The 12,578-nt window shown below is 47.8% G+C and overlaps 1 protein-coding gene across 1 annotated transcript in view; it reads right to left on the bottom strand.

The window, feature by feature from the left end:
* Window positions 1–1,587: 1,587 nt before the first annotated feature.
* LOC146192369 (uncharacterized) overlaps window positions 1,588–12,578 on the bottom strand; it is a 44,324-nt gene continuing 33,333 nt past the window's right edge. Inside the window, exons 3-4 of the mRNA XM_084600457.1 lie at window positions 5,632–5,732; window positions 1,588–1,599 (exon numbers count right to left, since the gene is read on the bottom strand). Of these exons, the coding sequence (XP_084456583.1) occupies window positions 1,588–1,599; window positions 5,632–5,732 (113 nt within the window). The remainder of the gene's footprint in view (window positions 1,600–5,631; window positions 5,733–12,578) is intronic.

A 12,578-nucleotide genomic window follows, 5' to 3' on the forward strand; every position in this document is an offset into this window, starting at 1 on the left:
GCCTGTCCCGCTCTGCATCGCCGTTCCGCGCAAGGTTAGCCTCTCCAGGCAGCAGCTATGCTACCAATGTCTGAGGAAGGTCTCCTAGCCCGCATACTGGAACCTAAATAAGAAACCTTTGGTGGTGATGTCGACTGAGAGGAAAAGAAAATCTGCCGCTGATGATGATTGATGACGATGCTGCAGTTGCACCGACGCTCCACGCGAAAATGACGCGACCACATTTAAACTAACACCACCGTCTAACGACATGTCAAAATTCACAACGGCGTGCCTCAGCCGCAGCTTGAGCATGCGCCAAAGGCGACACCAAGGACACCGCGCAACACGAGGAGGCGAACAAATAACTTTGAAGTGGCTGTCAATGGAAGCACAGTTACTGCCCTAGTTTAAACTAGAGCTGACTACTCAGCCATCAATGGAGTTCGCTGCCGAGCTCAGGAAAGTAGCGGCCCCTTCGGATGGCCCGCTGATCCTAACTTCTGGTGGTGATCTTATTCCGTCACCAGGGCAATAAACCGCAAGTGAGTTGGAAGCACTTATGCTATAATATTCGCTTGGTCATGTAGCAATCCTCTACGTGAATTAGGCATCAACTTTGAGGGAACATGGGGCGATAACCGATCTCCGCTCCAAGCTCATCTAACCCTCTTGGTACAAAGTCACACATGCTACACTATCGTTGAGTTTATCTTAAGCGTCCTCGGCAATGAACGGAGCGTGCCAATTTGACCAAGCGGTAACGTCTGCGTGGGAACTGCAAATATAGAAACTGCCGAAGGCATACTCGAGCGAAACATCCAGTTAATTTGGATCAAAGCCGGCATCGATAGAGGCACCGGTGATTTCTGGAACAGACAACCTCTGGTGCTGGTGACGAAGGTCACCGAAGCATGCGGGTATCTCAAAAAAGGCCCGATCGCTTTCCTCAGTGAGCTAGCAGACATCCGAAACGTATTCATTCTCCTCTATGAACCCAAAGACGATGCGCGTGGCCAGTGCTGCTTGTTCAAGTTCGGCATTGCGCCTTCATACCCCTAACCAGACAAGACCAGATCAGGAGCCTTCTTCAAACCTACAGCCAGTTGAGTTAGTTATTTAACGAGTTGGTACTCTTGATTTCAGCTCATAGTTTTCAGCACGAAGGTATGGGGCCAATAAAAAGGACAAATACAGCACTGTATTCATCCTCCTTCTCATCCTTCTTCTTTTCTTTGATCGCGTGCAGTTGCGCTGAAAATATTGAGCTACAGTCGGCGATTTTCATCAGTATCATGGTTCAACAACCGTTGTTAAAAATTACCGTGCAGTTACGGATGAACATACTGAACCCATTGACGAAGCGTCTACAGCCTATCGAGGCGAGAACATGGGATCCGCAATCAAGGGGTGGAAATGCTTCGTGGTGGCTTTATCCATCCATAGAGGATAAAGCTTTTGGGTGGCACCAGTTCTGGTGAAAAATATAAAGACGGCACACATGGTTTCCGCGACGAGTCCCGCTTGAACAACATTATGAAGAAGTATGACCACTCTATACAACGCCTCGACGACACACTGGATCGGCTCTGCAGCGCAAAATATTTCTCAGTGATGGGCCTGAAGAGATATAACAGGCATATACAGGTCCACGAAAGAGCGCGACGAGACTGCGTCCATCGCACCGGACGGCCACTTCGAGTTCAAGGAGATGCCAGGTAGCATCTGCTGCGCACCAGTGACGTTCCAGGCTAGAAGTGGCATATTTATCTGGTATAGTTGGACGATGTCATTGGCTCCTCGTTGAAGATTAAAGTCCACCGAAAAAGGGTTCGTTAAGTTCCGGAAGCAATTGAATTATTGTGGTAACGTTTATATTTGAGATGTGCAACTTCGTCTATGAGGGTCTGTTGTTCCTGGGCTATATCGTAAGCAAGATTGGAGTTCGTCATAACCCACAAAAAATAGCTTCGATCGCACCGTCTCCATAGCATCGTGACAAGAAAACTGTGGGAAAACTGTGGGAAGATTTCTTGGACTGGGGAACATTTTGCCCATCGTCGAACAATTAATGGAGCTTAAAATGCGAATGTAAAATTGTCCCGGAGCTGAAGCCCCTCTCACTGTCGCCTCCTGTTCTCGGGCACTTTGATGAAAACACCGATACTAAAACTAATATTGACGCACGCAGTGTGTGCCTAAGAGCCGTGCTAGCTCAGAAGGACTTGGGAAAGTTATTGTGTACACCAGCAGGCCTCTCTCCAAAACGAAGCCATTTACTTGATGGACGCGAAGGAATCACATGCGATGATCTGGGCTTCTTCGAGTTCCGTCCGCACATTTACGGTCAAACATTGAAGGTAGTAAGAGGTCACCACGTGCTTTGCTAGCTCGTCAATTTTAAGGAGCTCACTTGGCCGCCTTGATCAATGTAGCCAACGCTCTCAAGAATTTTACATTTCTTTGGTTACAAGACTGGACTGTAGCATTCCAATTCAGATTGCTTGTAACGAGCTCTGATAGATGCGCCGCAGAAAGAAGAGGGCGATGGTAGTTTCTTGGGTATACCGGTAAGCACCTGCAGTTTTGTATAACAGCGCTTCGATGCCGAGTTGCGAAATCTAGTCGGATACTTTGCGTACCCAACACAGATTATTTTTGTGGTCAAAAAACTCAGACAAAAGTAAGCCAGCGTTCGACGATAAATCGAGTACAGGACAGCTCTGGCTCACACGCACACTGCACCGAATCGAGAAGTAATACTGGCCGTTGTTATCTGCATATGATAAGCATTAAGTTAAACGGTGCAGTCAGTTTTAACGACGCACGACGCCCCCCACCAATCAGACCAACTTGGCTACTTTAACCTGATACCGCCGCCTATTAAGCCATTCAAATGGTTGGAAAAACTTTATTTCGTCAGACAGCAAGTGTGGATTGTTCCTTGCTAGCTCGCCATCAACCTATGCATCTGACAGCGACATGGGTGGCCCACTTCACGGTCCTAGTGTGGACCACCAGTTCTGAGCTGGTCAACACGGCCTCCCACTGCTGGAAAGAAGAATCCCGCATAATATCCGCTGGCGGCGGTGCTATGCTGCCCTCCCATAGGACATGTTCGTATGTTGCCAGCTCCTGGCCTCATCTACACTCCAGCTTTATCTATTCCGGGTATGTTTTACTCAATAAATAGGGATTCAGAGATTGCACCACCTCGGCCCTTTCTAAACTTTGTCAACAAATCAGTAGTGACTGATAGTAGAAACCGATTCCATGAGCGTTATACTCTGAAGCATAAGTACTACTTAATTGTAGTGCAGCAGAAGTCGAATTTGTCGTACCAATTTGTCGAATGCATTCATCTACACGGCCCTCCTGAAGTGCTCATCGCTGATACGGGAACAGCATTTACGGCACAGCTCATGCAAGCCATTTCGAACTACAACCAGACAAGCCACCGGAAGACTACTTCATACGATCCGCAGACCAATAGGCTTACAAAGCGTATGAAGAGGACTATTGCAGAGAAGCTTGCCATGGACGTAAAACATGAAATTCAGCTATACACAAAATGTGGGATTACATCCTGGCTACGTGATTTTTGCCATAATATCAGCGTTCAGGAGACAACTAGGGTGATCCCAGTGTAATTTGTGTATAGCCGAGAGTTCACTACCACGCTCGAAGCAACGCTTCCGTACTTCACAGACGAGCAGAACCTTTACCAACAACGCACATATGAAGCCAGACTTCTCGCCCGGCTGCACGGAGTGCCAGCCAGGAGACCGGGTGTGTGTCTGGACAGGCATTCGTCCCTGCGGACAGAGTGGAAAACTTGCAGCAGCTCCACGATACGCGGTGTTACGAAACCGCGTGGTCTATGACACGGCGTCAGTAGCTGGCAGGCAGCCTGATAACCATGAGCAATAGAAAGCGCCCCCCTACACCCAATATAAAGAGAACATGACAAAAATTACTTTTCCCACTTTCCGCCGTATAGCGCTATAGCTCGTAATCTCTCCCACAAACGTATAGAGCAGAAGCGAAAGTATCAAACGGGGGAGAGTAGGAAAAAAGGACAGGAGAGGGCTTGGGTCGGTCGGATCGGCCGTAATCGGCAGGCGTTTTAGAAATAGCGCCATCACTGGCCGGGTATAGATACTTTAGGAGGCTATGACATAAGTACATATAGCGGTTTGGCTTGGTTTGTGGGATTTAATACCCCAAGGTGACTCAGGCTATGAGAGACGCCGTAGTAGAGGGCTCCAGAAATTTCGACAACGTGGGGTTCTTTAATGTGCACTGACATCACACAGCGCCTCTTCATTTCGTCTCCACCGAAACGCAGCCGCCGCGGTCGGGTTCGAACCTGGGAACTCCGGCACATTATTTAGGCGTCTTACCACTGTACGACCCCGGCGGGATAAAGTACATAGAGCAAGTGTAGGAGTAAGGTTGGCGCCATTCATTTGCCTCTTTCCATTTTAACCGGCACCATACTAACCACCGAAATAGCCGCTCTACTCGCGGCGCGGCGGGGGCATCGGGGTCTTTTGTTCGGACGGCGCTTGTTGTTCCGTTAAAAACTCGTTTCCGTGTTTTTTTTTTTTGTTTTTTTTTTTTTTTTTTTACCAAAGCGAACGAGAGGTCCCCCTTATCAGCTGATGGTCGCGCTTCCGCCCGGTCGCAGAGCAGAGTGCGGGAAGACAGCATCATCCGTGGCCGAGTGCGGATCGCCCACGCCTCCGAGGTGGGGAGACGGGAAAACGACCTTCGCGCTTCGCGGCTTTCTTTAAAAGAGTTAAGCTCGTGAGAGGCGCGCTTGCGGTTAGCGAAGGCATCCACTCTTCGATAGGGCCTGTGCCCCGCGGCATGGCGCGGTGCGGAGAATGCCTGTGATTGGCGCGCCCATTTGCTAGCCACATCTGGAGACGTGTAGCGGCACCTTGCCTGCCTCGAGGGGGTGTCACTCTACTTGTCGCGGGTGGGCGTTCGTCGCCGCGTTTCCACGCTGTGTACGGCGCCGAGGCCGGGGCTTTTAGGGAGAGAGTCAAAACACATGTGAACGGGCCTGGTTTGACGAGATTCCCCCTGCTCGCGGCTTGAGAGCAATTAAACTTTTTTTTTTTTGCGTGGTGAGAGAGCGCGGGACGCGCGATGCTCTGCACCATCGCAGAGACAGAGAGATTTTGGTCTCGACCGGAGCCGGGCACGCGGATCGTGCTCCCGAATAGCCGTGGAGTGGGTTCACGGGGCGGCCGGTGAGACATCACGCTGAGTTGTGTATAATCATTGGAAATATTCTTCTGTGTATATAAAACCCATTTACCAGTGCTCAACAAGAGTCCCCTGTCTTCGCTTCGAGTATATTCCTATAGGCACAGTATTCGTTACAAGAAAGAAGAAGAGAAAAAGAACCACTTCTTACTGTCGGCTTGGTTAATTCGGTAGCAATGATAGGTTTCCGTGCAGCAAACGGTTGCTAGGCACACGGAAACCAAAAGTTGGCGAAATCTGTCGTGCTAAGCTAGAAGCACTACCGCCCCCAAAAAAAAGTGCACGCTAAGACCTCACCACCCTCTATGCCTCGGAAGGAAACAAGTGGGCGTCCACTGGATGTACCGTTGATAACAGGAGGTACGTAGAACTTACCAGTCCCTCAGTCACTGGAAAACTCGCACTTGGATTGTCGTCACCAAAGTGAGTGGACAGCTGCCGGTTCGTGCCGTGGTTTATGTTCACGAATCCCATAGCTGAAAACAAAACGTCCTCGGGTTACCAAGACAAAGAAATGGCAGTTGTTTCAAAGAAGGCCGGCAGTAATTCTTTAAAATAGGCTTTTTGATATATAAAGGCGACGTCCTTTAACGCAACAGTACCAGTGTATACGGACATAGAACTTTAGTGAGCTGATGAGTTCAGATTTGATCATCACTTTTTAGCTGTTACTGAATCTGACAGTCTGACTACAATTAGAGATTTGTCACTGCTGGCTGCTGTACTAGCCATATTGGTTTTCAGAATTTAGAAAGCACTCATATCCTCGGCGCTGGGGCTCAACTAAATTTGGCAATGTCGCACCAAAATTAATGCGCTTTAAAGAACCCCGCTCTGTAAGCGATGCCCCAGAACGGCCCATGATACAAGTGCTACGCGACTTCTCTGCCTGGCCATACGTGTCGTGCTCGCCTTCTTTTTTTGCCCCCCGGTCCACGCTGAAAAATATCGCATGGCAGTACACACACACACACACACACACACACACACACACACACACACACACACACACACACACACACACACACACACACACACACACACACACACACACACACACACACACACACACACACACACACACACACACACACACACGCACGCACGCACACGCACACGCACACGCACACACACACACACACACACACACACACACACACACACACACACACACACACACACACACCTATATATAGAAACAACCAGTAGTCGACGATGTTTGTTGGTTCCAGCTAGGCGCAGTCCTCCAGGCTCTGAGCGTGTTTCCTGGAGTTTCGGTGCTGTACCGGCGCTATCTGTCGCCCTAGCGCGGTAGTGGTAGGCGGTAGCGGTAGCGCTAAACGAAGTCTATATTTAAAGAAATACCGTGTGCGATAGCGCAGTCAAATCAGTTAAGAGCTGTTCAGCATCGCCTAGGCAAGCCGGCAGCATTTTTGCGTTCAATAAAGTTAATTACTTAGTAAAGACGAAATGCCTATTTATTAAATAACTGCCTTGAGAGAAAACGTGACAATGAAAAGGTTGTAGAGCTCCAAATGCGGCTAGCTATGTTGTTTCCGTGAAACTAATATTTACGTAAAGTGAGTTTTTTAGCAGCCGAAAATGACGCCTGGTGCAATGAGAGAAAAACTTCCTTGTGACTGTGGCTTCGCTTAAAGCCTCGAGACGCGTCCAAGGCACCAAAATCCGCTTTTTTGTGCCGTGTTCACTACGATGAAGCAGTTTGTAGGGACTTGGTGATTGACTTAAATTAACAGCTGGTCACGTGGCAGCATTTTGACGGGCGCCAAAGAAGGGAAGTTTAATATGCGCTTCGTTGCTGAAACACTAGCGGTACGATGATAGCTGTGCATGATGAAACAAGCGGAGTTATTCTGACCCATTTCAAGTGCATGAGTTAGGTTAGCACAATGTGGGTCCCAGATGGACGCAGCGTATTCTAGTTTAGTACGGACAAGTGTTTACAAGAGGAGTTTAAGAGAGCTGGGGTTGGAAGAAAAATTACGACTGAGATAACCGAGCATGCGATTAGCATTGTTAATTATCGCGTTAATGTAAAGTGAGAAGGCGAGACCTGAAGATGTTTTAACGCCTAGGTGACGGTATGAAGTGACGGATTCGAGAACTGTGTTATTAGAAAGTTGATCGTAGGAGCTGATGAAATTCTTGAGACACGTAAGAATTTACATTTAGAGGTATTAAGATCCATTTTCCACAAATTATGTCCAGTTGTAAGGCTCTAGAATCGTCGGAACTGTTAATTTCACGAAAGTCATCACAATCATCTCCAAACAAATTAATGGTAGAGGATACACAGTTCGGTAATTTACATGACAACTAACAAAGAACCTAAGACGGAGCCCTGAGGCACACCAGAGCCAACAAAACTTAAAAAAGAGTTAAGACTGTTGACAGACACAAACTGGGATTGGTTAAAAAGAAAGTGTTGTATCCAACGTATAAGGTTAGGTTGAATATTTAGTTGAGATAGTTTATAGAGGAGGAGACTGTGATAAACTTTTTCAAATGCTTTTTTGAAGTCGAGAAATATGCAGTCAACTAGAGAATTCCGATCAATATTAACGTGAAGATTGGGAGAGAACAATAACAGTTGGGTTTGATATAAAAGAGACTTTCGGAAACCATGTTGCGAGTTGGTAAAGAACGAGTTAGGTTCAAGAACGTTCAGAATATTTTAGTAAACGATGTGTTCAAGTGATTTGCATGGTATACTTGTTAATGATATAGGACGGTAATTGAGAGGGGAATTTTTGCTACCTCATTTGTGGATGTGGACCCCCTGCCCGACCTCAGGAGGAAGAGCGCCGGTATCGAGGGATTGCTGAAAAATCTTGCAGATCATCAGTGATGAGTAGATGCGGGCGCTTTTCGAAAAATGGTTAGTAATTAGGTCGATATCGGGGCTAGATGAAGTTTTATGCGTGTCAATTAAATTCATGATACTAGTAGGATCAATGCAGATTGAATCTCTCATCGGGTGCGCGTATGACTCCGCAGGTGAAAATCATTTAGTAGGACAAAGGAAAAAATTAATACAGAAAATTTTGTTTAGACTTTTCGGGAACTCTGAATCCGAAAATGGAAGTCCGTTGGAGTCTATTGAACGAATTGAATCGTCTTTGTATGGTTTAATGTGCGCCAGAACTTTTTGGGGTCAGTAAAAAGCATAGGTGGTAAGGTGAAATTAAGAAAGTTAGTTTTAACCTTTTTAAGCGCCTGCACATAAGCGATATTAGCTGTCGTATAGGCTACCCACCGAGTGTCAGAAGGGGCACGCGTAGCATTACGGAACAGGCGTTTTTTTATTGATACCCTTTTTAGGTGGGGGTTACACCAAGAAGCATTGGAGCTGGAAGATATGTTTCGGAGGGGAAGAATCTTATTTACTAGTTCATGGACTTTAGTAGTGAAGTTGAGCCAGTTAGTTTCTACAGATCGAGTTTCGAAACCATCCAGGAATAATTCGATGAATAAAGAGAGCTCGCTGTCAATAGCTTCGAAAATAGCGTTGCTGTAGTCTCTGATTACTTTAGTTATCCTGTTTGTTTCCAAAGAATGGGCTGAAATTTCATAGTGGAAAGCTAAATGCTCGCTTATGCCGGGCAGGTATGACATATTCAAAATGAGCTCAGGGTGCGTTGTTAGTATTAAATCCAGGATGTTGGCAGAAGAGTCCGTTAACCTAGTAGGCTGTAAGACTAACTGAGAAAAACAGAAAACTGAACATAAGTTCATGAAATTGTGGCATGCCATCGTCATCTCTGCGAAGAAGACGACAGCCTCAGCACGCCTGCCAAGCACGCGCAGTGAGTGCTACATGGCAGCGGGATTTAATGCCGGCGGTTCGGCGGTTCGCTGTCCCGTTAGATCCGAACTGGATGGCTTTCCCCTGATGGGGCTGGGACAGGTAGGTCGCCGCCGCTTGTGGCGGGGGCTTGCCTGCCACCGAATGTTTATCTGTTGTAGGCCGTCATTGCACCCGCCACTTCTTCGGTGGTGGACGACGGCTGTTGTTGCGGCGCGCGTCTTTCTCTCCCTCTCTCTTTTCTTTCTTCTCTATTTTCTCTCTTCTGTCCGCACGAGGCAGCGGAGGTGTGCCCCGCCGGGGTGGTGCAGTGGTAAGACGCCCGACTACTGTGCCGGAGTACCCGGGTTCGAACCCGACCTCGGCGGCTGCGTTTCGATGGAGGCGAAGCGAAGAGGCGTCCGTGTGCTGTGCGATGTCAGCGCACGTTAAAGGTCCCCAGGTGGTCGAAATTACTCCGCAGCCCTCCACTACGGCTCCTCTTTCTCCCTTTCTACTTTCACTCCCACCTTCCTCCGTTTCCTTACGGCGCGGTTGCGGTGTCCACAGAAAATGAGTGAGACAGTTACTGCGCCTTTCCCTTCCCATAAATAAATAAGAATAAATCAGGTGACTCAGCTGCAGAGCCAGTAGCCGGCCCGTGCATTTTCTTTTCCTTCTTCCTAAAGCCACAACAACACAACGCTGCCCCGTTCCCGCCCGGCACAATGAGGTCATTGAGTTATAGGAAGGGAAAGGCGCGGTGACTGTCTCAGTTGTTTTCTGTGGACACCGCAACCGCGCCGTAAGGGAAGGGAGGAAGGTTGGAGTGAAAGTGGAAAGAGAGAAAGAGGAGCCGCAGTGGAGGGCTACAGGGTAATATCGACCACCTGGGGATTTTTAAAGTGCGCTGACATCGAACAACACACGGACGCCTCTTCGTTTCGCCTCCATCGAAACGTAGCCGTCGAGGCCCGCCTGGCCCAGCGGGTCCTGCCAAAATATATTTGTGGAGACCCGACGTGGGGGGGGGGGGGGGGGGGCAGGTGGGAACGGGACAGCGAACCGCCGGCATTCAATCCTACTGCCCCGTAGCACTCACTGCGCGTGCTTGGCAGGCGTGCTGAGGCTGTCGTCTTCTTCGCCGAGACGACGATGGCATGATACAAAATCATGACTTACAGATGTGAATGAAGAAAGAATAGGTAGATTAGAAGACCAGCAAATATTTGGAAGGTAAAGTCACCAATTAACAAAATATCATCAGTAGGATGCTGCAAGTAGGCACTATGAATGACATGCTGTAACTGTTCGTCACCAATTAACAAAATATCATCAGTAGGATGCTGCAAGTAGGCACTATGAATGACATGCTGTAACTGTTCACAGAAGTTAGAGGTTAATTGGGGGGACGGTAGCAAATACCAAGCACAATTTTACCATATTGGAATTCAATGCAAGCCCAGATAGTTTTGAGGTTGGTATCAACAGGAATTGGATGAAAAAGATTTTAAAAATACTGAGCAGCACACCGCCACCTTGGCGTTTTGTGCGGTCGCAACGGAAAACAGAAAACCGTGATAAATCGCTTATCACTTCGCTGTCATGAAAGAATGCAGGCACGTTTCTGTAAGGGCGATGATATCAGTGCTGCATGTGTCGATAAGGGAATGCAAATTGTCGCGTTTGTTAATAATGCTGCTAACATTAGCTTGTAAGACGGATGCATGACGAGTCTGAGGCAAATTCGAACTTCTCGCGTATTCCTAAGGAGCGTTCTGAGCGTTACTGACGGCCTGAGCCACAGTTTGAGAAGTATCCCGAAAGGAGCCCGCCTGAGGTTCGGCACTGGGCTGTGCGTCACGACTTGAACGGTTTGCAAGTTCTACCTTATCAGTTATTCTATTGCATGTGAAGCATTTATTATTAACCAACAGTTTGTTTTACCGAACTTGAAACTTAGGGGAATGAGGCAGCCCTTTGCCGAATTCAACAAGCCAATTCCTCGCCAGGCGGGTAGCATATCAAAAAATCTTCGAATATAGAAATATTGACATCCTTAAGTACGTCCCGGGAAGTAAAAACTTTTTCTCTGGTTTTAAATGACTCAGCTTGATTATAATGGGGCAACACTTAGAAGGTGAAAAGGAACGCAAACGATGTGCGCGCTCGATAGACGATGTTAGTGAGACTGAATCAAGGAAGGCAGACAGCGTATCTATAACTTTTTCCACCGTTTCGGCCCATGTTTAGCGACCGTCAGGGATTCCACGCACGATTATATTATTCCGTCTCAATCTGTCTTCAAGATCGCCAAGGCGAGGATCAAATAGAGCCTGTTTTGAGGTATTTTTCACTGGAACTTTTGACGCACGAAAGATCTTGCTCAAGAATATCGAGCGCATTCATTTTATTCTAGAGGCTGAGGTCAGCCAAATATCTCTTAAAAACTTTCTTTCTTCAATGTTTTCCTGGCTTATTTTTATCTGTTTGATATCAGTTCGAAGTTCCTGATTTTTTTCCAATTGATAACGTACGCTCACTGATGTCCTTGAGCAACTGATGTATAGCATTATTATTGTCTGTTTCACTTGCTGAAAGAAGCTTGGGAGGACCTGGGCTGGTCTCAATGTGACAAGAACACAGCAACAAACTAGCTACATCAAAGCAATCTCTAGCTATTGCGAAAAGCATATGTGAGCATGGGAGCAAGACTAAGAAACGACTATCAGATTTTTTAGAGTATAAAGAATAGCGTCTGCACACCTGCGGTGAAAACAGAGGAAACGAGTTGGTTATGTTGCCATTGAGGCGGCTCCCATGCTCATTGACGCTGTAGACGGGTTGCAGTCAATTTATACTTTCGGTGGGAGTGGCTGTTGACATGGTTGACCTGAGGTTATCAAGAGAACTATGATAACCAAAGCTTCAGGGGCTGAATATGTGTGAAATTCGGGATGGGACAGCGTGAAGCTCAAGAACGCATGCGCTGTCGGACAGGAGAGCCATATAGAAGTAACCAGGAAACATTGATCCAAGGTAGTTCGTCGGTGCCAAGACAAAGCAAGCCACGAATATGATGCGTGCCTGCGGTGAAAACAGAAGAAATGAGTTGGAATGGGGAAGGGTTCGGATCTGCAGGCGGTGCCATAGGATGTGGTGGTGGATAGTAAGGAATGGGTGGCGTGGGGGGTAGAGCTGACGCTCGACTCGATAAGCCAGCGTCAGCTCGCTGAAGATATGCATGCGCTCTCTCGATTCGTCCAGGCACGAGTCCGCTGCCGCCCGGTTTATAAATCCTCGGGCATAGACATTGACGGCCTCGTTGCCATGATTTCCCGAGTGCGCAGGCATCCAGATCAGCTCCACTTGGCAGGATGGTTCCGGAAATAGAGAAAAACATTTATTATGCGACGGCCTGAAATATTCAGCCCTAGGTGGGCAGCCTCCTCTGTCCAGGAAGCCGTGGACCCGAGCCATCTCCCGAGTCCGGCTGACCAGACTACGCTGATCCTCC

This window comes from Amblyomma maculatum, chromosome 4, assembly GCF_055883805.1.
Source record: "Amblyomma maculatum isolate TAMU_Amacu chromosome 4, ASM5588380v1, whole genome shotgun sequence".
In the NCBI taxonomy this organism is placed as follows: Eukaryota; Metazoa; Arthropoda; class Arachnida; order Ixodida; family Ixodidae; genus Amblyomma; species Amblyomma maculatum.